The sequence below is a fragment of the Diorhabda sublineata genome, chromosome 8 (genome assembly GCF_026230105.1).
Source record: "Diorhabda sublineata isolate icDioSubl1.1 chromosome 8, icDioSubl1.1, whole genome shotgun sequence".
Classification (NCBI taxonomy): Eukaryota; Metazoa; Arthropoda; class Insecta; order Coleoptera; family Chrysomelidae; genus Diorhabda; species Diorhabda sublineata.
The window spans coordinates 8,810,612-8,836,601 of NC_079481.1; the positions used below are offsets into that span (position 1 = coordinate 8,810,612).

The following is a 25,990-nucleotide window of genomic DNA, read 5'->3' on the forward strand; positions in this document are numbered from 1 at the left end:
ACAGTTTCTTACATAATTGTTGGTACATTTGAACTAATTTCTGTTAATTTAAATTTAAACCCCCCGACAGAGAAAGGAAGTTAAGAAATTAATAAAAGCTTTTTAAACAAAATTTATTTAAAAAAACAAACTAATTCCTATATATTTATGTACAGGTACATTTAATCACAAAAAACATACAAAAATAAACATCAATGCTAATCTGTATATTACAAAATATTTACAATTCCAACTAAACCTACATTCCAATGTTGTTACAAAGAAAAAAATCTACAACTCAAAATAACGACCTATATTTCATCGTGCTCATATAAGGATAAAATTTGAATAAGTGAAACAAAGGAAATATTTATAATCCACCCAATGAAAAGAAATAAAGATAATCAAGAAAACCAAAATTTGGAACAAGAGTTGGTTTTATATATTCACATTTTCTGGTACATTTGACCTACTAGTAAGTAGATATCCAAATAAACGACTATTTGCAGAAAAAATCAACATAAAATCTGAAAGTGAATATATAATATGGTGCATTTGACCTACTAGTAAGTAGCTAACTAAATAGTTGAGTATTTTAGGAAAAAATCGAAATGGAGTTTTTTACAAGAACCGTAGTTAAATAAATTGAATCCACATAGGGACATGGAATATATTTTCAAATTGATACTAGGGCAAAGTAGAAAGAATTTGGTTTGATGGTACATATAAAATTAGCACTCGAACCCATAAAAATGTGTAAGTACATAAAAGTAAAAGAATAAATTAAAAATAACAAAGAAAATGTAAAACTTGGAACAACGGTTGATTTTGTATTTTTATGGTATATTTGACCTACCAGCAAGTAGACGAATAAAGTTAACGAAATAAAAGCAAGAATAATATAAACGTAATTTTTTTTGGTAAAACAAATACAAATGAAAACATTTTACATAGATAATTATTAGGTACAAAAAATGATCATGCCATTAAAATCTTGAATTATTCAGGAAAATATAATCGATAATAAAATTTATTTTCAAATTTTCTTAAAACAGAAAAAATGAAAATACTTGCGATTCATTAATAGCATGACAAAATCCTTAAGAATCCTTACAATTTGAAAAGTAGAAATATAATTCTCATAATCGAGTCTAAATAAATGATATTTTTTTAGATTGTAGGTTTATATATATATAAAAAAATATTAGAAATGTTTTCATCCACATTCCGTTATAAACTAGAATTATTTTATAAACGCTTCTTGAGGTACGACACCCTGAGCATTCAAATTTTGAAAAGTTATCATAGCTGTTTGGAAATCCCATTGCGTTTCCTCGAGACATCTACAAATATCTGAATAGAAACAAAGTTTTAAAAAATAAATAAATTGCTTACTTCAAAGACCACGCGAGGTTCATTCCAGATTGAGCGGCCATTTGTTTAACCATTTCCTCTTTGGCGGCAGAATCTGGTCCGGGGGATGTTATTGTAGCTACAGGAACCCGAGGTGGAGTAGTAGCCGGTGCTACGTTCACTGTGGTTTTAAAAGCTTCCTAAAAAATTTAATCAACAACAATAAAAAATAATTTCTAACGTTTTTGTGTTTATTCTTTACTTTTGCTTGTTTCGGGGTGGCATTAGATACATGCATCATTTCATTTGCTATACAAAACCCAGCACCGGCCGGTACTATTACGAGCGTTCTGTAGAAATAACGCAACGGGGGTACTTTATGGCCACTCTTTAATTCTTTAAACATACCGGTTACTGTTAGACACAACATCTGAGGCTGAAACATGAATAATCGGTTAGGTAAAATGTGTATTAGGATGGATATTTATAAAGTTACCGTAAATATTGACAAATCGACTGAAAAACTGTGCATGTCGTGTTTGGTCTGCGGCATTTCTTGTAAAAACGAAACGACTGATACTTGTCCTTGTTTCAATAACTTGAATCTCCTGTCTGGATCGTTGACTCGAAGTAAATTTCTGTTATCTGTGGCGTACCAATTCAACCACGGTACTCCTTTAATGTCTTTCGAATAACCCGAAGGGTATCCCATAGTTAAAGAAAACGTCGCTCTCTCGTGGTAGGCTTGTAAAAGAGGCTGTCTGTTATCAGTGTCGTATATCGAGAAATATTGTTCGAGAAATTGTCTAACTATGCTACCACCATCTGAGTTGCACAAAAAGGTCTGTTGGTAATTTGGTAAATGCTGTTCCTCTACGATGTCGAAACCGATAGGTGGTGGTAGATCTACGCCATCCTTTTCAAAAACACAAAATATATTACAAATGTTTAAAAAAATAAGTAGATAAAAATGTGACTTACCAATTTCATGCACTTGGGGAACCTCTTCCTAACTTCACTGTAGAAAGAAAAAAAATGGTTGAGGCCCATAAGGCCCACGTGTTACAAAAGCATCGACCTGAGAACACTCGCCAACAGCATAGATTATGTCAAAATATGTTTTTACTATTTCGCTTCTACCCAAATTGTCTCGAAACATATGGAAAAAAAATCAAAACAATATCGTTTTACTACATTTTAATTTGTCTTCAAAAAGTATTAATAATCGAAAAAATTTAGGTAGACTTAAAATAAATAGTATTCCAATGCAATAGAATTTGAAATTTTTAAAAATAAATTTTCAACATTTTCCAACAACGTTTTCGAAAACTGTTATTCAAACATATTTCGTTGAAAAACGTTCAAAATTTATAAAATTCTTGTATTGGACAACAAATATTTAATTATAAATCGCTGCTGTTTCATATTCTAGTGCCTTTTATACAAAAAAAATCAAAAATTACTCAATATAGTATTATTTCAATTAATTTAGTATAAATGTTATTAAATCAATTAATTTCGTTATAAACGTTGTATTAAAATTTCCCGATGAAAATATTTTGTGAAATTGTTAATACAAAATGATCATATGTCATTTTACACTACATATTAAAAAAAAAATAATTTCCTACTATTGCTTATATTATATATTTTCTCGTTACAAGAATTTTTACTAAAAATTGCTTAAAATACAATTTATCTCAAATATCGTATCTACTAGACACAAAATTATATTATTTTTTTTAATTTGAGATAAACTGTTGACAACTATTCCAGTGGTACATGAAAATAGTAGACGTTACACTATTTACTCTTAAAATTGTATCAACGAATAAAAATGCCTGATACTCATTTCCACATGGAATTTATCCTTTCAGGGCATCTAAAAATTCAATTACAAATAAAGATATTAATAAGAGAAATCACTATGTCTTAGAACCTTCCGCTGACCAAACCAAAAAGAGTTTTGTTGTAGAATTTAGGACATACTGTTACTAATATCGTAAGATAAAAGCAGAGCAGTTTAAAATTGTCCTAAAATACTATGTAGACGTCGAATGAAGAAGTAAAAACCATTTTTTCCATACAGTATGAGCAAAATCTTGCATGCTTCATACTATAATATACGAATCGGTGACAATTACATACCACAATGTCAATTTTGTGAAATCTCTTACAAATCCACATTTTTTTTTACTTTCAAATACACCAAAAGGTTCAATCCCACACCGAAATTAATGTATCAAGCAAAATATATTTTTTTGAATAACTATAATAAAAACAGTGCAATATCTACTCTATTTTTGAAAAAGAAAAAATGCTTTATATTATTTTGTTTTTGTTAAAAATAACATACAAACACTTTGTATTAAATAATTTTCACAAATTATCCATCATAAATTTGATAAATTTATAATTATATCTAGGTATTAAGTTAAGTAATGTTTTCATCATACCTAACATAAGACGGTTTGTCCTTAAATTTATCACAAAGCGGATTCCCATCCAACATTAAATCTACAATTGGCAATCCTTGCAAAGCATCCAATTGTGATATATCTTTAATCTGGAAAAAAATACCAAAAGCAAAAATAAAACATGAACAATTAAATAGAAATATCCAATCAAATAAACGGTATTAAGATACTAACAAAGGTTTCTCAATGTTTCAACTCTTTTTACTATACCAAATCTAGTGGCTGTAAACATTTTAACCACCAAGAAAAAACCTTACTTAGTACAGCTAGTTAATACGCAATAAAATATTGAAAAAAAAACATTCACTGCACTAAAAGGTCTTATAAAACTATATTTACATGATTCTTCTTTCTTGCTGCAGTACTGAGGATACTCAGTGTACCAATCCTTTAAATAAATTCAGCACACAGAATGGCTCTAACTGGTAAATATTTTCATCTTTAATTTCATTAGCTCCCAAGTGTAATATCTTGGAGTTCTGTACACACCTTCAGAAATTTCATCCTCCACACAAACCTATCATCTTGAAATGTCCTTTTAGGCAGAGCTACAATTTGACAAGATTCCTATTAGTGTATTGTTTTCCCCAAGAGAATCTTCCAACAGATGCAGTTTGTTCAAGTTTTCCCTATCTACATTTTTTCCAGAGTTTTCTCCATTTTCCTGTTGCTTAATGTCTTCCGCAGTTCTATTAATCCGTCTTCTTTAAAAATTCATTTTGAGAAAATGTCGATGGAGTTTTTCTCTGTAGTAGAATCTAAATGTTGTGGTCCCTACTAAACCTATCATGCGGAGTTACCAAGTGAGGTGGCAATGTCTCAACAAGACTCTTTGTAGTATTTCTATACTGTTGTTCTCAAGGGGAATCTTTTAACACCTATAAATTTTTCTAATGACACTTTTATACCATCTAATTCATTTTCTAGTATTTTCTAGAAACTCCGGGATGTTGGATGGCTCTAACTGACAAAGATATTCTATTTCATGCACTCCCAGATATAATACTCTGGAGATTCGTACCCACTAGAGAATTTGAATGTTAAATGTGGCCTCTTTGGGTGTCTATTGAGACAGTAATTGAGTTGAATCTCAATTTATAATGTTTAATTACCACATTCTACAATTAAATCAGTACCCGGACACAAGTAATTTGCACAAAAGAAAATGTTATCTAACAACAAATTTCACTAATTTTAACACATATCCTTAATATTTATAGAATTAATGCCTACGAACAGGAATTTTTAAAAAAATTAGTTCCATTAGTTCCGGCAATCACATTTTTGTTGATTCATAAAAATAATTTGTTTTTTCTATTAAAGCATGTAATTTTATAATAAAATAGATAAAAGAATATCAATTAATAGGTTATCGTACAATAGAAGCTACAAATTGATCAAAATGATTGTTATAAATTGTAAAACAAACAGTTTTCTTTATTGGTAATCATATAAAAACCAATTATTTATAGAATAAGATATAAAAATGAAAACTTTCGAAGCATATACTCACTTTGTTATTTCCCAAATGTAATATTTTAAGGTTGGGTAACTTCTGGTTCATTTTCTTAACAAAACTCAGCATCTGCATTTTATTATCAAACAAATTCAAAGCTTCCAAATCGGGAATGTTCTCGGCTATGATATCAATGACGGCCAAAAATACTATGGGTTTAAATAGAGCGCAAAAGTGATCTTGCAATTCGGGATCGGCGTGAAACTTTGTTAAATCTAATGCTTTAGTTGCCGGATTGTAACGACGGGCCATTACTAATTTGATTTTTTCCTTCAAAGCTACAGTCATATCTACGTTTGGTGTACCGGCGTAAACTCTGATGAGTAATTTAAAACCGTTGGGCAATTGTATTTGTCTATCGAGGTTGTTGAGTTTCTGAGCTATTTTATAATCGTCCACATAGAAATTTACAGTTGTACCGAATACTTGCCACTAAAAATTTACCATAACAAACAAAAAATTATCAAGAAATATAAAATTACTTACAGCTATAGGCCAAAACTGCGTCGGGGCCATTTTATCCACTAGCATCTTAAGAATATACGATTTATCATATTTATCACCATGGGGTAACTACAAAAAAAACGTAATAGAAATTTGTATATTAAAAAAATAAGCGAATACTTACTGTGACCTTATACCAGTTGGAAGGTCCTTCCAACAATTTCCTTTTGTTATGAGGCGAAGGGGAACTTTGTCTACTTCTACCGCCACTTTTTTTGCTTTTGTTAAGTTTAATATTTCTGCTGGAGCCGGCGTTAATCCCCATATCAACATCTTCATCTTCCAAATGCGAACGTATTGCGTTAGTCCAGTCTCTGTTATCACGGCGATTGGATTTATTTTTGTGATTTTTAAACGTTACTTTCCTATCCCGATCACTTACGCGATCTATAAATATTAATATTTGTAACACGAGCTAATTAACACTAAAACATAAACGTATTAAATACTTTACCATGACTCCATGTTTGTTGAGGTCGATTATTTCTAGAAAAAATATTGGACATTTTTCCCCAAAAGTTGGATAATGAATTTAAATGAGTAGTTAACTGGAACTTTTAGATCTAATCACGACTATTTTTTTTTATTAAATATAATCTTGTTGTAATTGGACAAAGAAACTACAAGCGACACTTTTCTCTCACACTTTTTTGACGTTTGTACAACCAATGCTGCCAACTGTCAATTAACGTCGAAGTTTCTGAGCGCAACCCCAACGTCAGCTTTTACTACGCGGTTTTTCGTGAAGTACCAGGTGAAGCGTCTAACTCTCACGATTTTCTTGTGAAATTATAAGTATTGTAGTATTATTTTATATAAATTAGTACTGATATGTAGTTTAGTTGCTAGTATTTATAGTTTAGTGCTTAAAGTCGATTCATAAATTGATTATAAATTAACTACTTGGCAAGTAGATATGATTTAGATAGCTTTCACTAATTAGTTTTCTAAATTATCACGATTTACTAAGAAAATTATGTTATTTTCTTAGTCTAATTCAATTTGATAATTTAAATTTTTTCGAATAAGGCATAATTACGAAATAAAACTAGGTAATTTAATGTCTTTTCAAAGTTTCCCTTTCCCGCCAATTCGACGAGATCTGACTAATAAGAAGACCAAGAAATTTGTTTTCCAAATTAAATTGATTTGTATAAAGTTTTCCAACAAAGTAGAGGTTTCATACGAATTTTAATGAAAATTAATTATTTTTTCATTTTCTAGAATATTTTTTCACTTTCTAGTAACGTTTATATTTTTTTCCGATATAATATATATTTCACCCTATATAAAACGTGTTTTAATCGGTAGTTGAAGGATTGCAGTGGCAATTTAAAAAAAAGAACGATTCTTAAAAAATCTTCTATATATAAAAAAGTTTAAGAAAAAAAAACTTGAAAAAACATAATTTTAATGAGGGACTAATTGCAAACTAAACCCAATCACAAAATTGCTTTTTTATTGATGCAATGCACTGGAAATCTCTTTAGCACAATTTATTTTTGTTTCAGGTAATTAAATAAATAAGCAACAAGTGAAACTTTTCCCTTCCATTTTTTTTATATCTGCACTACCACTGCTGCCAACTGCAGTTGATACTCGTATGTTCGTGAAGTACCAAGCCAAGCGTCGTTTCTCGTAATTTTCTTGTGAAATTATAAGTATTTTAGTGTTGTTTTATTTAAATTAGTGCTGTTAGTGTTATTAGTGTGAATGTGTTGTTAGTGTTTATAGTTAAGTGCTTAAAATGGATTAATGAATTGCTTATAAATTACCTACTTGGTGAGTAGATATAATTTAGATAATTTTCCTTCCACTATTTAGTTTCCTAAATTTATCACGATTTATCAACAAAATATTGTTATTTTCTTAGTCTAGTTGCAAATAAAAATTTATTCAAATATGAAATATTACGAATATTACTTACTATTTTATTCCCAATGTTTTCCTTTCCCGCCAATTCTATGAATTCTGTCTAGTGTTAGTTCCAAGAAATTGTCTGGTATTTGATCCAGTGGCGTAGGTTATTATAATAAATTATATTTTTATGGGAATTTTTTTGTATACTAATTAATATGAATAATTTTGATTATTAGTTTTCTTTTTTTTGTTACAGATTACGCTAAGGGTAAGTAATTATTGAATTCTATAAGAAGAATAGGAATTATTGTTGAAATATTTTCGATGTATAATCAAATTTTTGTGTTCAAATGTTTACGAAAGTTATTTAATTTTTGAAATTTCATTAATCGAAATTGAATTTAGTATATTTTTAACAAAGTAGTAGTTTTTTTTTTGAATTTTAAGAAAAATTAATAATTTTTTAGTTTCTAGTAACGTTTATATTTTTTTCGATATGATATATATTTCGCCCTATATAAAACGTGTTTTAATCGGTAGCTCAAGGGTCGTAGTGTTAATTTGAAAATAAAAAAGACAATATTTAAAAAATCTTATGTATATTACGAAGTATAAGAAAAAAACAAACTTTTAAAAAAATATAATAATTTTAATGAGGGACTAATTTCGAAAAAAGCCGAATCACAAAATTGCGTTTTCCTTTATTGATGTAACGCACTGGAAAATTCGTTAGCTTTAACTAAAGCCGCATTCAAATTGTCGATAGCTTCGTTAATTAGATTCTTCCATTGCCTCGCGTATTCGATTCCACTGTGTCGGTCGAAGGAGTTGTATAGATTACACGCCAAATCGTGAAAATCGACGCAACTTTGTATCGCTTGTCGTTGACTCTCCCTCAATTCCCATTCCAAAGAAGATAAATGGAGGCGTTTCTCTTCCGCCCTCAACAACTCCTCTTCTATAGCTTCAGATTCGTCGTCGTCGTCTTCCGCCGGTGGAATCGAAAGTATCAAACCGTCGTCCATCATTCCATTATCGGTAGCTATCAATTCTTTTACCTGCGAGCAAATAAATAATAAACAGTGTTAATAATTGAGTTAATACATAATAACTGATTCGAATATAATGGTCAAATATTTTGAATTTTCGGTAAACAAATTTCTCGTGCTATTAATTTAACTAAAAAGTCATATAAATTGCCATGAAAGGCAGTTAGTATGGGCCTTCACGAAAATTTCGTAAAAAAAGATTTTTCAATATATTTCGTAGTTTTTCATTGAAATAAGAAAAAAATAATCAATAGTTAGATGAATTTATTAAAAGCATACGTTATTAATTAAACTCGATATAAAAAAAAATTTAAATCATTATGCCTCGCGCATCCACCAAAATTTAAAAAAACTCTGATGATTATATGAATGCTAATGCGATTAATTACGTTATCGCTCGATAAAAAAAAGCTATAAACTTGAAAAAATTATTATCTTTTTGATAATAATTTTGAAAAAAATGGCTTCTAATTGTTTTCCAATGAAATAAGTGACAAATCATCAATTTATATGAAACAGGACAATAATTGGATGATTACATGATTGTTCACGTGATTAATCGAAATAATCTCAACATAAGTCGGTTCAAAATGCAAAAAATGATTATCCCTTGCGCTCCCACCAAAATTTCAAAAAAAATCCAAATTTTGTTATATAGTTTTTAGGCAAAAATTGTGGAAATTTAACGATTCCTTCGAATTGAGAAGATAATAGGGTGACTTTGATTATGCTCACGTGATTAATTGAGGGAAAAAAATCATTATTTTCCGCGCTCTCTCCAAAATTTTGAAAAAAACGGTTTCGAATTGTTTTCATACGAAATAAGTAACAAATCATCAATTTATATGAAACAGGACAATAATTGGATGATTATATGATTGTTCACGTGATTAATTGAACTAATCTCAATATAGATTAGTATAAAATGCAAAAAATGATTATCCCTTGCGCTCCCACCAAAATTTCAAAAAAATCCAAATTTTGTTTTATAGTTTTTAGTCAAAATATGTAGAAATTCAACGATTCGTGTGAATTGAGACGATAATAGGGTGACTTTAATAATTGCCACATGATTAAATGGGAAAATTACAGATTTTCGCTGGAATAAATAAAAAAAATTAATAAATCCAAGTGAGGTACTTGAAATATGAATAAGTTGAGGGCTCAAAATTTTAAATTTTCCGAATATCTTTCAATTCCAATATGACAAAGGAACAAATCAATGCAATATCGACTTTTTTTGACCAAAGCTAAAGATAAATTTTGTCGAAATTACCCTATCCGCATATCTCAACGTATTCAGAGTATGATCGACCGAATAGTTTCCCGGCGATATCAAAGCGATCATACAAGTCTTGGAGTTTTCCCCGATGAAAGAATCCCTTAAAACTTGCGTCAATTTACTGCCTCTGAAAGGGAGGTGAGCTCCTTTCCGACCCAACGCCCGGATACATTCTTTCAACGCCAATAGGCTTCTATTGATATCGGCACCTTAAACGACAACGAAATTGAAAAGAATTCCAACATTTTTTTTTTCATATTTTTACCTTCAATCTGCGTTTGTCGGTTCGATTTATTGTGATCTGCCCCGCGTTCGTTACCGGCTAGATCGATTAGAGAAAATTTTCCGGCGACGTGCTTCGAATTGTTTCTTCTTAAAATAATTTGAAATACCGCGTGAGATCGCGACGAGTTGCTGTTGGCTGACGTCTGACCAGACGTCCTCGCCAAACTACCTCTCTGTATCAAATCCAGAACGTGATCCACCTAAAAAACGCCAAAAACGGATTTTAAAACAGATTTTTAATGATAATTTTATTAAATCTCACTTTGGAAACAACTTTTTCTGTTAAACCGACTATTTGAACTTGCTGTTTACCGTCTTCTAATACGCGCAATCTACTTTTTTTCGTCAACAAATCAAACACCAATTTGCCGTAGATTTCAAAAAAACTCGCCGACACCGTCAAATTCATTTTCGCGTATTTCGGTTTGTTCAGATAATTGAAAACGTCTTGCGCCACCAAACCGTATATGCCGTTTTTGAAATTCTGCATTCTCCCTGAAATGGTAAACGTAAAATCTAAATTAATCTATATTACAACATCTAAATTAATTTTTATCCTAATTTATACGGTTTCCGCACAACATGTTTCCTTTCAAAAATCTCCGAGAAGTTTTTCCAATGATTTTCCTTCGGAACAATGCACTTTCTAACATTTCACACTGTGGTTAACCACTTACTAGATTTGTCTCCCATAGGACGATGCATTTATTTATAAAATTTCAAATTTCTGAACAAGTATCTGGAATAGAAAGCGTCTTACCGTTAAATTCTCCGCCCATGGTGTGAGTTTTGCCGGATCCGGTTTGGCCGTACGCGAAACAAGTGGCGAAACCCCCTTCGAATATGGTTTTTATCAACGGCATCGCTGTGAATTTGTACACCATGCTGTTGGTACAAGTTTCGTTGAACACATAATCGAATCGGAAATGTTGATTTTCGACGTACTTAGTCAAATCTACTTTCTGTTTAGGTTCGTGAACTATCAGTTGATTTTTCGTCGGTACAGAAATTACGTCAACTTCTCTCCTCGCTATTTCCTTTTCGTTTAACGGTCTGGTTCTCACGCAAACCTAAAATAATAATAAATTTCTTTATAATATTTTTATTTATTTAAAAGTTTACGATACGCCACTGCGAATGAAATTCTCGTTAGTAGGCGTTGCGTACGCGAGAAATTTCAAGTTTTAGATCTTATGTACACGTGCAATAAGGTCGAAAAACTATTCTGTCATTATTATGAATAAATATAATTCCATAGGCGTCGCTAATAAAAATTTATTTCATACAAAAATATTTAATTTACTATTACGACTATTTGATTTCTAATATTAGAGATTTTTATTACAGTTTAATAATTTACGCTTACGGTTATTTGATTTTCGATTATAGGCTCGTTTTCGGTTAGAGGTCGAAATTCGTGAGTTGCTCTATATTCTTGTATCATCTGATGTAATTCGAAAAACGGATTGTTTTGACCCATATTGTGAATCTGGTCTCTTTGAGCTCTTTCGTCGGCTTGTCTTTGTCTCCTTTCGTCTCGGTTTTTCGCTATTAGCTCTACCTTCAATAACAATTAATAATTAATCGATAATACTCTAATCGCGTCATTTACCTTTTTGGCAGCTTCGGATTTATAACATATCAAAGAATCTCTTTTCGCTTTGTGTCCTTTTCTCGTATTGGGAGATTTGGGCGGACTAGAATACGGAGACGTCGAATCTTGAACAAAAATTAGAAAAAAAAATAAGCAGAAAATTTAAAAGGTGACAGTTTTGAGAGAGTTAAGAAAAAAAATATATAAATTGGTCGTGTTTAAATAACCGTTGGTTATTATAACCTAATTATATAAAAATTAGGTTATCAAAACAACAAATCGTATGACAGCTGTCGTAAAGCAGTCCCAAATTCGTTCCAACGTTAAATCGCTCGAGAAACAGAAATTACAAAAAATTTAGTCGCAGGAAGAGGAGAATAATCGTTATACGAAATAATTATCTAAATAAAATATTCTTACTTTGGACCCTCGGTGAAAAGTTGTGTATACCGGAAGAATTATCGGCTGTTACCCCTCTATCGACCGAACATCTTCTACTTGGCGAAGATTCACTTTTTGGTAATTTTTTACATTCTCTTTCTTCTATGAGGTATGGGAACATTTTTCCACCTGTCAAAAATTTGTCAAATTATATCGTTTTTTCGTACCTATATGCCAAAACGCTTCGCGTCAAAAATTAAAATAAACAACGTTTAAATACCTTTTCGATTTTGTGTCGTAGTAAAAAAGGTCGGAAAACGAAAAAACATGTCGGATACTATTGTGAATATACCGATGAAAAAACCGAGCACCATCTTAGCGGGATTTCAATTTCAATAATAAATAATGTTTGACCTCTATTTACCGAAAAGGAAATTTCTCTGTAGGCGGTAACCTTACAATTATAATATTCCTTATTTGTACGCGTCGTAATTATTATAAAAATACGTTTCTGAATACAAACTATTACATAAAATTTTTCATCGTTTGTAGAATATTGTCGATGTTGGTGGTTTCCCAGGGGATCTTAAAACGATTTCTAAAACACTTTACCGCATCTATAAAGACGTTTTCCACTTAAATTTCCATTAATTTACTATTTATTTCTCCTATTTAAATATATTACTAATTATTTTATACATAGAAATTATAATAAACAACAGGATTTTTGTCTTAGTTTTTTTTACGTATGTTACGCCACTGGAAACAATACGGAACAATAATTTACTAAACTAAGCTATTACTCACCCCGACTATCATGAAGTAACAAATATTTTTTAAGAAACGACATATTTACATATAAAGTAAACTCAACATTAAATTTGACTCTAAATGAAAGAAAATTTCGGGTCTCTAATTTCCTAGATATATTGACCAAACAACGAGCGGGTTTGTACGAAATAACACCTTTATTTAATAATGAAAAAGCATCGATGAGTCGAAGAATGTTACAATACAATCAATCTTTATTCGGGGTTGAATTTTGTGAATAAAGTTATGGGAAGAATAGAAAATTATTACAAAAGATAAATTTTGTATAGATTCGATCAAAATCGATTAAATACAAAAAAATCTATTACTAATAGATGAAGGCAAGCCGATAAATATTTGCTAATGAATTTTTCGATCTTAATTATACATCTTTTTTAATTTATCTATATAAAAAACTATTTAATATTTTCACGTTCAATGGATAAAAGTTAACCTTTAAATATCAGCGCGTTCGCGAAAAAATACCTAAAAGTTAATGTGACAAGTGACGTTGACAGTTGGAACGAAAATTGTGCTTGTAATCTTCCACCTAAACAGATTTAAATAGAACTTTCTTATTTAAAATAAAATAGTAAAATGCCCGATCATTTGGGAGATGATATGCGAAAAATTAAGGATGAAAAAGAAGAGCCAGAAAAAGAAATAAAAGGTAAATACACAATTATCAATATATCTATATTTTATTATAAAATATTTTTTAGCTTTGGACGAAGGTGATATAGCACTTCTAAAGACTTATGTGAGTTCTATTAACGTACATTGTATATTCTACGGTATTAATTAATGACTATATTTAGGGGCAAGGACAGTATACTAAAACTATAAAAACGTGCGAGGAAGATATCCAAACTATAATAAAAAGAGTCAACGAATTAACTGGGATAAAAGAATCCGATACAGGTCTAGCACCACCCGCTTTATGGGATTTAGCGGCCGATAAACAAACTTTACAAAACGAGCAACCTCTGCAAGTGGCACGATGCACTAAAATCATCAACGCCGACACCGATGATCCCAAATACATTATAAACGTTAAACAATTCGCAAAATTCGTAGTCGATTTAGCGGATTCTGTAGCTCCTACCGATATAGAAGAAGGAATGCGAGTCGGGTGAGTAATTACGGGATTATCATAACTGAATGATAAAATCAAACAATTTGGTTGTAGCGTCGATCGAAACAAGTACCAAATTCACATTCCTCTACCCCCGAAAATCGATCCCACGGTAACTATGATGCAAGTAGAAGAAAAACCTGACGTCACTTACAGTGATGTGGGAGGTTGTAAAGAACAGATTGAAAAATTGAGAGAAGTCGTCGAAACGCCTTTATTACATGTAAATAATATTTTTTTCACGCAATTTATTCGATTATAATAACGTTTTTTTTTTTAGCCAGAAAAGTTCGTTAAATTGGGTATCGAACCGCCCAAAGGAGTTCTTCTTTTCGGTCCCCCCGGAACCGGTAAAACCCTGTGTGCTAGAGCTGTAGCCAATCGAACCGACGCCTGCTTCATTCGGGTCATTGGATCAGAATTGGTTCAAAAATATGTTGGAGAAGGTGCGAGGATGGTTAGGGAGCTTTTCGAAATGGCGAGATCCAAAAAGGCATGTCTGATTTTCTTTGATGAAATCGACGCTATCGGCGGAGCTAGATTCGACGACGGTGCAGGGGGCGATAACGAGGTGAAATTATAAAATTCCTATTTTGACGTGTATACACACTGACGTTTTGTTTTCAGGTTCAACGTACCATGTTGGAACTTATCAATCAATTGGACGGATTTGATCCTAGGGGTAATATCAAAGTACTCATGGCAACGAATCGTCCGGATACTCTAGACCCCGCTCTTATGAGACCTGGACGTCTGGATCGTAAAGTAGAATTCGGACTTCCGGATTTGGAGGGCCGCAGTCACATTTTTAAAATTCATGCTAGGTCCATGTCCGTCGAAAGAGATATTCGTTTTGAGTTGTTGGCGAGGTAAGTTGTTTAATTCGTTTATATACAGGTTGTCTCATCATTTCATTCTTGATTTATGGGGTTTGAAAGGTTCATATCATCAAAGGGCAAATTATTTGGAAAATTTTATTTTAATATTTCCGAAAGTGATTGATTTGCTTCAAACTAACTTCTAGAATGATTGATTTGATTAAATACAGGATGCCGTGATGGTTTGCTCCTATTTTATGGGACTTGAAAAATTCATATCCATATGGTTAGGATAGATAATAGCTGAAAAATTATTGATAACATTAAATAGTTAAACTGACTCAAGAATTGTTGGAATTTATAGAATTTCATTGAAAAAGCATATAAAATAATTATTTTGAGTAATTATTGTGTCTTGCTGTTTTGTTCTTAGTTTATGGAGGTCCATATCGAAAAGGTAAAGATAACAGAGAAATTGACTAAAAAATTATGGTAATGTTCGTCAAAAGTCATGGAAAATACTTGTAGTATGATTATTTCGATTATATACAGGATGTATCGTCATTTCACTTTTGGTTTATGGGATTCCAAAGGTTCATATCAATGAGAAGTAATGAAAGTGATACAATTGCATTGAAAATACTTATTAAATGATTTTTTCGATTATATACAGAATGTCTCATTTATGGGGGTTGAGAGATCCATATAGATAAGTTAAAACTAAACAGACAAATTGTTTGTTAATATTTCCAAAATCCATGGAATACCATTAAAAATACGTTGGAAATGTTTATTTGAATTTTATACAGGTTGTCTTGCTGTATATAGAGTTTTAAAAGATCCCTATTGATACTAACAGACTACTAAACAGACACATTAGGTGAAGAATTGTGTTGCAATATTTATGTAAATGAATTTCATGTGAAACATCAGATTATTTTGATTTTATATAGGATGTCTCATTACTTTGTTCATGGTTTATGAGGTTTGGAAGTTCCATATTGTTGTAAAACTAACAGAATTTATAAAAATTCCTGTCGTTAGTTCCATTATTGGCATTTAGGAAACATGTCGGGAATGTTATAGGATTTTCAATAAAACTAGTAATAATTCAAAATTATATTTGTATATGAATAGAACAGGCAGTAAAAACGTGAAATTCAATTAAACTTACCTCTAAAATATATATTTTGATTATATAAAGGGTGTCCAATATTTTCATCTCAGATTATAGTGTTTTTAATATGAAATGAAGACTCAATCAATATGTTTATAAAAGCTATTCGATTAGACTATTATAATTGTATAAAGGATGATGACTTATGGTTTTGGTCTTGGTTTATGGGGGATTTTAAGGAACCTTTCGATATCATGAGTTAAATTGATAATTATACCAAAAATTGCTTGATTATATTCTCAAAAGCATTGAGAGATCAATATAAATACCTATTTAATGAGTATTGTGAGCTTAAACAGGATGTCCCATGGTTTTGGTCTTGTTTTAAGGGGATTTATAAGGTTGTCTTCTATACCATGAGTAAAATGAACAATTTGCTTAATTATATTTTTAAAAGTATTAACATATGAATAGAAATACCCATTAAATGATTATTGTTCGTTTAAACACAATATCATGCTTTTGGTCTTGGTTTACGGGGGATTTTGAGGTACCATTCGATACCTTGACTAAAATAAATAAATTAGGCCGAAAATCGCTCAATTATCTTGTTGAGTTTATTGAAATATTGATAGAAATACCTGTTTAATGAGTATTGTGGGTTTAAATAGGATGTCCCATAGTTTTGGTCATGGTTTATGGTAATTTTAAGATACCTTTCGATATCTTGACTAAAATATACAAATTAATCCAAAAATTGCTCAATTATTTGCTTAAAAGTGCTAAAATATGAATGGAAATACCCATTGTATGATTAATGTCGATTTAAACAGGATGTCCCAATGTTTTGGTCTTGTTTTATGGGGAATTATAAAGTTGTCTCCTATACCATGAGTAAAATAAACAATTTGCTTAATTATATTCTTAAAATATGAATAAAAATACTTATGATTATGATTATTCTGATTATATATATATATATATATATATATATATATATATATATATATATATATATATATATATATATATATATATATATATATAGGAAGTCCCAGCATTTTTCTTTTGGTTTATGTGTTTTAGAAGATTTTTATGCTATAAATGGACAAATTTGCTTGTTATTTGGATGAATAAATTTCTGATGATTCAAAACTCGTTATTGTTGCAGGTTATGTCCGAATTCGACGGGTGCAGAAATAAGGAGTGTCTGCACTGAAGCCGGTATGTTCGCCATAAGGGCAAGGAGGAAAGTCGCAACGGAAAAAGACTTTTTAGAAGCCGTCAACAAAGTCATCAAATCGTACGCCAAATTTTCAGCTACACCCAGATACATGACGTACAATTAATTCATCGTCTACAAAAAAAAAACGATTTCGTTTTTGTATTTTTTTTTCATCTACCAATAAAATTTAAAAAAAATTAGGTTAATAAAATATTCGTTTCAATTAAGCAATTTTATTGTATCCTTATTTCGGTATTCGTTTTGTATCGATCGAAAAATTGTTTGTATCCAAGTAGTTACGAGGCGCGTCGGATAATTTCCTTTCCTTTCCCGCGAAAAAAAAAATTACAACATCGACGCGGTTATCTGAGATTTTCCATTTTGATAGTCATGTGATGATTCGCGATGGGTTGGGCGTCGTTGTTGGGCGTTTCTTCGATGAAATTGGAATAGGAGGCGTTGGATGGTACCGGAGATATACAGGGCGTCGGAACGAATTGCGAATAGTGTCTATTTATATCCGAAAGCATCGCATTACGACCCAATCTCCTTTGGACGATGTAATGCAATATCTCCGATTGGCATTCGAGGGCTGCGTTTAGGGGTAGTTGTCTCAAATGTACCGCCACCATTTTACCGAAAACGTCGAATTCGTCTTCGGGTAATGGCGGAATTTCGATTTTTTGGTTCAGTTCTTGTAGGATGCTATCGAACGATTTCGGCGTCGGATTTTCCTTCGATTTTTTCGACGTCGATTTATTAATTGAATATTTTTTATTCGGTATATTCTTTTGAATTATCGCCGGTGATAGAATGAAAGAATTCTCTTCGTCCGAGGGGTTGTCCATCGGCGCTTCGTCGACGTCCTCCAAACAGACTTCCTGTTCTTGATTATCCATAATCATTTCTTCATTATCTAACGTCATTTCTACGCTGCCGTTTTCTATTTGCGTTTCCTGCATTTCCTACAATATAAATTCGATTCGGAAAATGATACGGCGCGAGTCGTAATTCATTTACTACTTACCGTTTTTGTTGGTTCGTGAAGTTTGCTTTTACCCCATAGGAATCTGAATTTTTCGAACGCGAACCAAGTACTTCGATAACCTACAGAAAAAAAAATATTATGTTTTGAAATTATAATTTTTTGGAAATATTTTCGTATCTAATCACAATGTTACGAAAACACGTTAATTTAGCGTTTTCGAAATCGTACAATAATCCATTTATCGATACCCTTGATTAAATTGATTAACTTCCAAGTTTTTAGATAACCTAATCAAAATTAAAGTAAGCCTAACAACAAAATAGTTTAATTTCACCCCCAACAATTATTTTTACCTTTTTTTGATACTGTATATTATTCCCCTTTTTAAATAAGCCCTAAAAAAGACCCCTCCAAAATAGAAACTTTCATAAATTCACTTTATAACCGGAAATAAACCGATCCAATTATCGATTAAACCGGAAGTACTAATTTACAGGGAAGTATTGACAAAAATATGTTCCGGAAGCCTCTTCTTGATAAAACTCTTGTTTGCACTTATCTCCCCTACACGCATGCACAATGACACGAAAAAATTAACTTGTATTTTTAATAACCCTGTATATAACATATCTAATTATAAAACAACCTATTAATCTTAAATTTATAAAATATATCGATAAATATTTATTTTACCTCGTCCTGCTAAAATATTTTTCCTCATCTTTGATCTTTCCCTTCGCATGGTAGCTAAAAGCGAAGCCAATTTTCTTTTGCATTTATCCACCGATTTATTGTTTATAGCAGCAATTTCGTCCCACGCTTTATTTCTTAATTTCTTGTTGTAGTGACTTCTGTGTTTCGGATCCCACAAAATACAATGTTGCTCGTAACTTTCGATAAATTTGAGAATTTCGTTTTCGTCCCAATCCATATTTAATACACAATCACTTTGTCACTGTATATAAACAAAATAATGATCAACGCGAGCCTACAAACATGGCGACACACCTTCACGTCAAACGTTCATCTTTGCTCGGTTCGATTCGTTGCTCGTTTCGTGTTCGGATATTCGTCGCAACGCCATTGGTTCGATAAGTTACGCAGTGCTGACAATTTTAACAATTCTATGGTCCCCAAAGAAACACACTATTGATTTGCGTCATTTTTACTAATATTTTGTTTAATTTTAATAAAAAGGGGGCGTCTCTGAGACATTGCCAAGAGACAGCCCCACGGTAACAAAAATTACGTGCTGGGTATGTCTTGATTGCCATACCCTACGAACCCGTATGAATTCGTATGCTCTCCAGTAACAAGCACCCTTTTTAATAATGATATAATAAACCGTGCCATTACATATATACATTTAAAGTAGTAGTAAAACGCCGTAGCTATTCCCATCTGTACGTCAAGTACTAAACTTTACGATATACATTGAAGTATAATTACAGAACACTTTAATTTAAAACAGGTGTATAGTATTTGAAGTTATGTAACTTATCTTACATACTTCAGTATAACTGGTTGCCTACTTTCAAGAGTTTATAAAACACGTAATATGTCAAAATTATCGATTGTCATTTAATTAAAAGAACCGAGAATAAATAAATATTTACAGAGTGAAGATTAATAATTTGACAATTAGATTAGTGGTTATAAATTGTTTATCTTTATATACGGGGGTAAATTCAAGTGATCACCTCTGGTTATATAAATATAACTAGCTTTTGATGATAGGGTTCAAGTAAAACGCAATTAATAAAAATAATAATTTTTAATTGAAATAAATATTATCGAAAATTTATATACAGCGTAACTTATAAGTACAAATATATAATTTGGCAGCTTCCGTGAACAATATAATATCTGGAATTGAGTTGAGAATGTAGGAACTCGAAATATATATATAGTAAAACAAATTGATATACAGGACGTCTCAATCGTTGTCATCTTTCTTTTTTCTAAGTTTGCCTTCTCTCTGTATAGTTCTAGTGACTAATTCGACGCACTCGGACGTGGAAGGTTTAGTATCGGTTTCGTCGCTCAAAATGGAAGACAGAGTCATTATATAGGAACAAGCTATCCTCAAAACGGACAACTTGGATAATTTTTGATTATGCGAATAAGAGGGTATAGATTTTCGTAAGGTTTCGAAAGCGGCGCTGATCGTATGCACCCTGGTTCTTTCTCTCGCGTTAGCTTCTATCCTCCTTTCTCTCGTCATATTCTTATAGTTTCTCTGTTCCTTACGAGGTATTTCCGAAGATTTCTTACTGGTACTCGGCGCGGAATTTTGTAGAGGCGGAAATATCTCCGACGATTTAAGAATTAGTCTTTCGGTTTCGGCATTCGAGATACTTTGTATTTGGGGATGAATTGGTACGCGGATTTCTTCGTTATTAGGCACTTGTTCTTTCTTTTTAATCAAAGGAACCGGTTCGGACGCACTATAAAATTTAATAGGCGACGGCGGTCGAAAATATGGCGCGAAATTACTAATTTCGGATTTTTCCTCTAAACTAGGTTGGCACTCCGTTTTTGGTAACTGAAAATCGACGGGTTCTTCCGCTTCTTTTTTTATTTGAACGTTGTCCGTTTGCTTCGGCGTCGGACTCCACGGTCGAAAAGGGTGATTTCCGTTTATTTCCGCTTTCATTTTCAAACACATCCTCTTCTTTAACGGACCGCTGAATGTCTCCGTCGGAGCCGCTTCGATTCTTCTTCTTTTATTCGATAACGATATTACGGATACTTTAACTTCTACGCTATCTTCAGAGCTGTCCGTAGGAGAATGTATCTCGTTTTCCAGATAATCTTCGCTCGAACAGAATCCCATATCTTCCGAAGGTACAGCCATTTTGAGATCTGCAACAAATATTCCATTATTTAAAATATGAACAAAAAGTATTCGAAACATATATAAAAAAAAACTACATTAAAAGTTTGCTGTTTTTACGAGGTACTATTGAAAAGTATAGTGAATTATTTTTTGACAGATATATGTCGAAAATTTGCAAACCGAGCAAAATGAAACGTTGCCAGCGTGTATTATTTATATTGAGTGAACACTGGCAACGATGCAGGTGATTTTGTGCTTGAACGTTATCGAAAAAACAGTTTCATAGGCGGGTTAACGGCGACTTGTAATATGTGTACAACTCGCCGTTCAGTAGTAAAAATGAAACAAAATTTGTGTTTCGATAATGAAAAACTAAAATGTCGGCTTGGCAGATAATTCAAGCAATGAATTCTGATCTTTTTTTTTTTTGGAAAATTGTTAATTCGTAGTTAGAGGGGCTTTTGACGTTGTACGTATTTTTTGATCACGCCTCGTATTGTAAAAATGGACGTGAGGTATATTTGACGCAAGTTGTTAACAATTGTCAATATACAGTATGTTTTATTATGAATGTTTAATTATTCCTTTCCCAAGAATTTGACGAATGTTTATACGATCTGATTTAAATTAAATAAGATCTAATAAAAGATGTTTGTTTCATGGAATATCTTGAATGAAATCTATTTTAAAATCTAGTTGGGAGTGTAAATATACATTGCAGCGTAAAAAAACAAGATAGGGCGTCAGATTATGTTAAAAATAACTTAATTTCCAAAGGATTGCTTAGAAATTCCGAAAATAATTTCATAAAAATGTTTTTGTGTTCTAATTATCGACGATTCAATTAATAATTATAAAAAATATTAATAAACGAAGATTTATTAATCAAATATCGTAGTTAAAATCGATCCAGATGTTTTGTTTACGACAGGAAACGGGTTTAAAAATGAAAAATTTGCCATTGTGAATCATTTCAGATGTTTACACATTTTTTTCGTTCGTTTTCTTTCTATCTATTCAAATCCCACGCTCGCTCGTAAACCCGAAAATAATTTTCAAACCAAAACTTTTCGCAACTATTTTTAGTGTTCGGAATTCTAAAAACGAAAAAAATCACGTGAAAATCCACGGGTATATTTCGACAAATAGAACAGGAAAAATAAACATTCGTCGGTTATAAATGGATTCGACCATCAAAATAAAGTAGGTATTGTGAAAAATATTGAATCATTTCTATTGGAATTTCGACGTTACGCAAAAAATTCATTGGTCCTCTCATTACATTAGAAAAAATTGTTTTATCACAAATTTTTTGAATAATTCTCACTTTAGTGCCAAAAACTCGGTTCGTATTGAAGAAATATTTTTCGGGAATTTAAAACGTGAAATTTTTCGATCCTTTTTGAGCGAAAATATGACTGGAAACTGTGTTCATAAGAAAGTGGTTCGTAATGACAAAAGGCCGATTTCTATTTTATTACTTTGAGTTATAACACATGTTTTTAGAGAAATAATAAACAGATTGAATGAATAACATCTGGGGTAACCCAAAAACGTGAAGTATTTCCGAGGAATGACGAAAAGAGTTTATTTATTACCAAGAATCGTAAAAACTAACGTTTGGTAGATCTAGGATCTCAATAAATTCAGGGACTCTCTCTATAAGATTTTTAAATTGTCCAAATATCTTTACAGTAATAAAAAATTTAAAATTTTCTATTTTCAACACACTTTAACTCAATTTGTTTAGCTGTTTACAAGGAATTAGTATTAAACTCGCAATCAATAAAAAAATATCAAATATTTAATAATATTAAGTGTTTTATTAAGCATTTTTCTCATTCTATAATATTAATTTTCAATTTTCATAACGATTTTTTGTTAATTTATTCATTTACATGCGTCTAAACCAAACCGAGGTTTCGAATGTAAAATAGCTTCGATAACCCAATGTACCTGAACGCGGCTTACAATTCCATAGTTGGTACATCGAATCTCATAAAGAACGTTAATAAAATAAAATAAAAAATTAATTTTTCCCCCCCAAAAAAAACTAGTTAATTTCAATACTGAAACTTCTTCTTCGATTGCAGTTTGTAAGTCGGAACGCGATCCTTGAGAAGGCCCTACAAGTTACAACAACTCACAATTATACTGTCTGAAGTGCGTTTCGATAATCAAGTTATCATCTTCAGAGACTAAACAGTTTCTGAAGACGATAACTTGGTTATCGAAACGCGTATGTAATTGTGAGTGTTGGTCTGCCTATCAACACGAAATACTGGATGTTTGGGAGTGTTGTACATTTCCAGATAACTTTAGCTCGTCACGGATTCTCAAAAAATACAAACCCACGAGATTTTTTGAGAACGTTCGCTTAATTTATGCCGACCCCTGTATATTTAACACACTTTCTGTTATTTTATGTTCAACGATATCGATTTACTTTAAAAGTTAGCTAGAAAATTGTATCTATTATAAAATATATTTATTAATCTACTGGCCGGGAAATAATAACAAAGGGGCACCTGTTGCCCCCAGTAAATCTTTCAACAATGAAAAGGACTCACTTGTCAAGCCCCAATAAAATTATTACCTGGATGGAATGATGTTTTAAACTCCCTTAATCGGATTTATAAGAGATTTAGTTGATTTGCCTGACGATGTTTTATGATATTTTGTACATTCAAGTACGTATTTCTAGATGTTTAATATTTAAAAAAACTATCTTTAAGGGGGGTGATTTAACCATAAATATCGTTCACAATATCAATTTAATTTTTAAAACAAAACGTTCTGTATAAAAGTCAAATGTTTGTTCATCAATTACCGTATCGTGTAATAGGCCCTTAAGGATACACAATTACAATTCGTGGTAATTGATAATTGGAAAGTGTGATATTCCCTTTACGTATATGAATTTAAGAGTTATAATTGAAATAATTTGTCATTACAAAAAATTGAAAATATACTAACCGTTGACGCAAAATTTAAAACAATCACCATTCGTCATAATCCCATTAAACAATAATTCAATTATGTATCACAGTACACTAAAATTTTATGGCACAATTTTACTTCTTCTTTTTTATTATTATTTCGACGCGTATATATTTTTTTGAACTCTTTTTTTTTTATTGTGTTAGTATCCTCAACCTTCTCGCGTTGGTTCAACTGAACAACTGACGGACGTACTTTCCGTTCTGGCCGCTATACTGAATGTTTTCAGTTGTACGGCCCCGAAAAGGAGGAAGGGGGGTGTGGGCGCACTCTTTGGCGCCAGCTGTCTGGCCAAGCTGACTTGTTAAGTGTGAGAAGTAACAGGGCAGAGGGCCCGTTGCTTCGGAATTTACAGATACGGACCACAATACATTTCAAAATCGAAAATACACACTAATACAAGTGTTAAATGGAAAACAAACTTAAATATGATTTATATCAATCTAGTTTCGTTTTCCACGAAAATATTTCCGTTTTTCAAATCCGATGATGTTTACGATCATTATTTTTCTCTTAGAAATATGATCGTAAACATCTGGAAATAAAAATATGTATGTATAGAGCAGGTTTACCATAACAAGTGCTGCAAAAAAAAATATCACTTAATTGACAGATGTCGTTGTCTAACCTCACTTTATATTTAGATTTACGATTATTATTATTGTTATTTATGGTAATCGAATTTGTTTATGTTATTTTTGGATACGGTTCTGTTCGGAATTCGTTGGGCTACGCGATGTTAGTTAGCGATGCAGGTGGACCGCTTTTTCATCAAAAACTTTTTTCGGTAGAAGGTTACAACAACACAGGTACCTGGTAGGGGGTATTTGGCTTTTTAACGCCACTTGTAACATCACGCTTCGACAGGTACCCATTGGCAGACGGGCTAATTGTTGGGGAAGCTGCCATAAAACCTAAAAGGCGTGTTATTACTTTAAACTGTAATAATCGTCAGGTGGACGGACGGACGGAAAACGCGGTGGTGTTTCTTTTGTGAGACGATTTCGCCGACTATTTCGCCCTTTGGATGCTTAACGAAATTCAAATATTCAAATTTTTACATCTAATTATGTAATTAGAAAACCCCGGTATTAAAATTTGTAAATACGTCTCGTGAAGGTCGATTTCTTTTGAATTCCATAATTATTGTTTGTTATTTATCTCATAATATCACTGTTATGGGAAAGAATTAAGACGCCGATTGAAATATTAGTCGTGGTACGTTTTCTTCAGATAATATAAATGATCGTCAGCAAAAATAATTTATAACGAAATAATATTTTATCTGTTTCGGTATTAGAACAAATCTCGAACGCACTTTCGTGTAAGATTTTTGGTAATTATCCGTAGTGAGTTGGTACCTCTAAATAACAATTTCATTTTGACAGCTGACTGGACGATACATTATTAAAATGTTATATACAATAAAAAAATTGTAAAAAACATAAAAATCTGCATTGAAGAAATTATTTATGTCGAAAGCGGCGACGTTCCGCAATTGTGACATTTCAAATTTTTTCAGACTAGAGTAAACCTTTAAATCCAATTTGACACTTGTCAAACATGAATCAGTGCTACCACACGATAATCTATATAACGATGTAATTTCCCTAACGTATATTTTTTGCTACAAATAAATTATTTGAATAAAAGACTGTTCTAAAACTAGCTGCTTCAATCTATAAATAAAAGACCTGAACTTTGGTATAAAATTAACTTAAAACAAACAAAAAAAAATGCTCGATATGAATGAATTCATTATTATTTTCGATTAATTA

At 31.6% G+C, this 25,990-nt stretch overlaps 5 protein-coding genes and 1 non-coding gene across 6 annotated transcripts; 1 reads left to right on the plus strand and 5 right to left on the minus strand.

The window, feature by feature from the left end:
- Positions 1–25: 25 nt before the first annotated feature.
- LOC130448463 (nuclear RNA export factor 1-like) lies at positions 26–6,519 on the minus strand. Its single transcript, XM_056785864.1, has 10 exons — positions 6,284–6,519; positions 5,954–6,216; positions 5,812–5,898; positions 5,323–5,757; positions 3,789–3,898; positions 2,314–2,350; positions 1,829–2,248; positions 1,595–1,768; positions 1,375–1,532; positions 26–1,322 (listed from the first exon to the last, which is right to left on the minus strand). The coding sequence occupies exons 1-10, from the start codon at positions 6,333–6,335 to the stop codon at positions 1,223–1,225; spliced, it is 1,836 nt and encodes a 611-aa protein (XP_056641842.1). The 5' UTR covers positions 6,336–6,519; the 3' UTR covers positions 26–1,222.
- A 1,752-nt stretch (positions 6,520–8,271) lies between these two features.
- LOC130447452 (kinesin-like protein Klp10A) lies at positions 8,272–12,680 on the minus strand. The gene is made up of 9 exons (XM_056784267.1): positions 12,561–12,680; positions 12,320–12,469; positions 11,918–12,024; positions 11,672–11,866; positions 11,066–11,375; positions 10,568–10,800; positions 10,286–10,505; positions 10,015–10,229; positions 8,272–8,747 (listed from the first exon to the last, which is right to left on the minus strand). The coding sequence occupies exons 1-9, from the start codon at positions 12,652–12,654 to the stop codon at positions 8,391–8,393; spliced, it is 1,881 nt and encodes a 626-aa protein (XP_056640245.1). The 5' UTR covers positions 12,655–12,680; the 3' UTR covers positions 8,272–8,390.
- A 905-nt stretch (positions 12,681–13,585) lies between these two features.
- Positions 13,586–17,608, plus strand: LOC130447203 (26S proteasome regulatory subunit 7). The gene is made up of 7 exons (XM_056783886.1): positions 13,586–13,760; positions 13,813–13,850; positions 13,909–14,222; positions 14,280–14,448; positions 14,506–14,796; positions 14,853–15,094; positions 17,332–17,608. The coding sequence occupies exons 1-7, from the start codon at positions 13,688–13,690 to the stop codon at positions 17,507–17,509; spliced, it is 1,305 nt and encodes a 434-aa protein (XP_056639864.1). The 5' UTR covers positions 13,586–13,687; the 3' UTR covers positions 17,510–17,608.
- Positions 17,603–19,521, minus strand: LOC130447204 (uncharacterized). The gene is made up of 3 exons (XM_056783887.1): positions 19,067–19,521; positions 18,413–18,492; positions 17,603–18,350 (listed from the first exon to the last, which is right to left on the minus strand). The coding sequence occupies exons 1-3, from the start codon at positions 19,302–19,304 to the stop codon at positions 17,748–17,750; spliced, it is 921 nt and encodes a 306-aa protein (XP_056639865.1). The 5' UTR covers positions 19,305–19,521; the 3' UTR covers positions 17,603–17,747.
- Positions 19,522–19,569: 48 nt separating this feature from the next.
- LOC130448518 (U11 spliceosomal RNA) lies at positions 19,570–19,700 on the minus strand. Its single transcript, XR_008910342.1, has one exon. It is a non-coding gene; the product is annotated as a U11 spliceosomal RNA (small nuclear RNA).
- A 432-nt stretch (positions 19,701–20,132) lies between these two features.
- On the minus strand, positions 20,133–24,429 carry LOC130447205 (T-cell acute lymphocytic leukemia protein 1). Its single transcript, XM_056783888.1, has 2 exons — positions 24,189–24,429; positions 20,133–21,238 (listed from the first exon to the last, which is right to left on the minus strand). Exons 1-2 carry the CDS (start codon positions 24,223–24,225, stop codon positions 20,310–20,312), a joined length of 966 nt encoding a protein of 321 aa, XP_056639866.1. The 5' UTR covers positions 24,226–24,429; the 3' UTR covers positions 20,133–20,309.
- Between the last annotated feature and the right edge of the window lie 1,561 nt (positions 24,430–25,990).